Genomic DNA, 1,251 nt, shown 5'->3' on the forward strand with positions numbered 1-1,251 from the left:
GAGACCTCATCACAGCCAGGACCCGGGGGAAAGATGTGGGATCCAGGGGCGCGAGGGCCACACCACTGACAGCGCAGAGACCTCATCACAGCAGAGTGTGACCAGAAGGCCACATGAGCCATTTCCTCCCAAAGAATCCAGCCCCCCCACTTCCGGGTCCTGTAGTAACTAAGGTCAGCAGCACCTACGAGCACCCGCAACCCTGCCATGCGCTTCCTGTGGGCTGAAGCGTAGGTTTCACTGGATTTCTCTTTTCCGGTCCCAAACCCCAAGGCCAGGCAGCCTCACTGCCCGTGACGGGGCCCCCACACCCAGCCACGGACAACGGGCACAGCTGTCACCAAACCCTCCTGTGGACAGACGTCAGGGGCGCCACTCACAACCACGTGTGCGGAGATCCGAGGCGAAACGCCACTTGGCTGACAATCACAGTGACCCTGAGCCCTGGCGAACATGCCGGGCTACTTGAGACCAGTGGTGGCCTTCACCAACGTTTCTGGCCAGGGTCTGCGTGGACAGCCCTCCGTGGTCAGAGAACAAGGACAGGGCCAAGATGGACAGTGCCGCCTGCACACACGGGAAGCCCTGGGGACAGCTTTCCCAAGGACACAGCCAATGTGGGCCCATGCGTGGCCACCAGCCAGAGGGGCGCCACCCTCAGGGCCTCGCTCCCGGGCACGGAGCATGAAGGGCCAGGGACTGAAGGGATGTCTGTTTCTCACACACACTCACTCGTCCCCGAGATGGAGACGGAGCAGAGAGTGAGGGTGACCCTCGGCATCCACACGGGGCCTGAGCCTGGAGGGGCTCCTGCTCTGCGAAGGGAGCCTGGCCTTTGACAAAGAGCCAGAGATGCGCTTATAAACAAAGGAAAACGCCCACCTCATACACAGGGCTGGAAAGCGGCTCCTCTGCAGCCGGCTGAGAAGTGGGGGACACGGGCGGTGTCTGCTTTTTGGCCCTGGCTTGCTCCTGTAGTTGAAAACCAAGCAGCAATCAGGTTACCGAGTCGCTCTAGGAAAGAAGACCTGCCCACACTGGGTGCACGCTGCCAGAGGAACAAGCAGAAACACTGGGGCCGCCATCAAGCACAAGATATGAGGGCCCATGTGCTCCGAAGAGGGGGCCGTGGAGTCAGGCAGGCTCACTGCAGACAGACTCAGCGCCCACAGCGATCCCACTGCCGGAGAAGCCACTGGACGTGGGGCCGTGCTGTCAGCACCGCAACAGCACCACCAGTGACTGCAACCA

The 1,251-nt window shown here is 61.6% G+C and overlaps 1 protein-coding gene across 1 annotated transcript in view; it reads right to left on the reverse strand.

Moving 5' to 3' along the window:
- CTTN (cortactin) overlaps positions 1 to 1,251 on the reverse strand; it is a 28,687-nt gene that overhangs the window by 4,033 nt on the left and 23,403 nt on the right. Inside the window, exons 14-15 of the mRNA XM_012557642.2 lie at positions 883 to 972; positions 489 to 585 (exon numbers count right to left, since the gene is read on the reverse strand). Coding sequence (XP_012413096.1) covers positions 489 to 585; positions 883 to 972 — 187 coding nt within the window. The remainder of the gene's footprint in view (positions 1 to 488; positions 586 to 882; positions 973 to 1,251) is intronic.

This window comes from Trichechus manatus, unplaced genomic scaffold (genome assembly GCF_000243295.1).
Source record: "Trichechus manatus latirostris isolate Lorelei unplaced genomic scaffold, TriManLat1.0 scaffold00113, whole genome shotgun sequence".
NCBI lineage: Eukaryota > Metazoa > Chordata > Mammalia > Sirenia > Trichechidae > Trichechus > Trichechus manatus.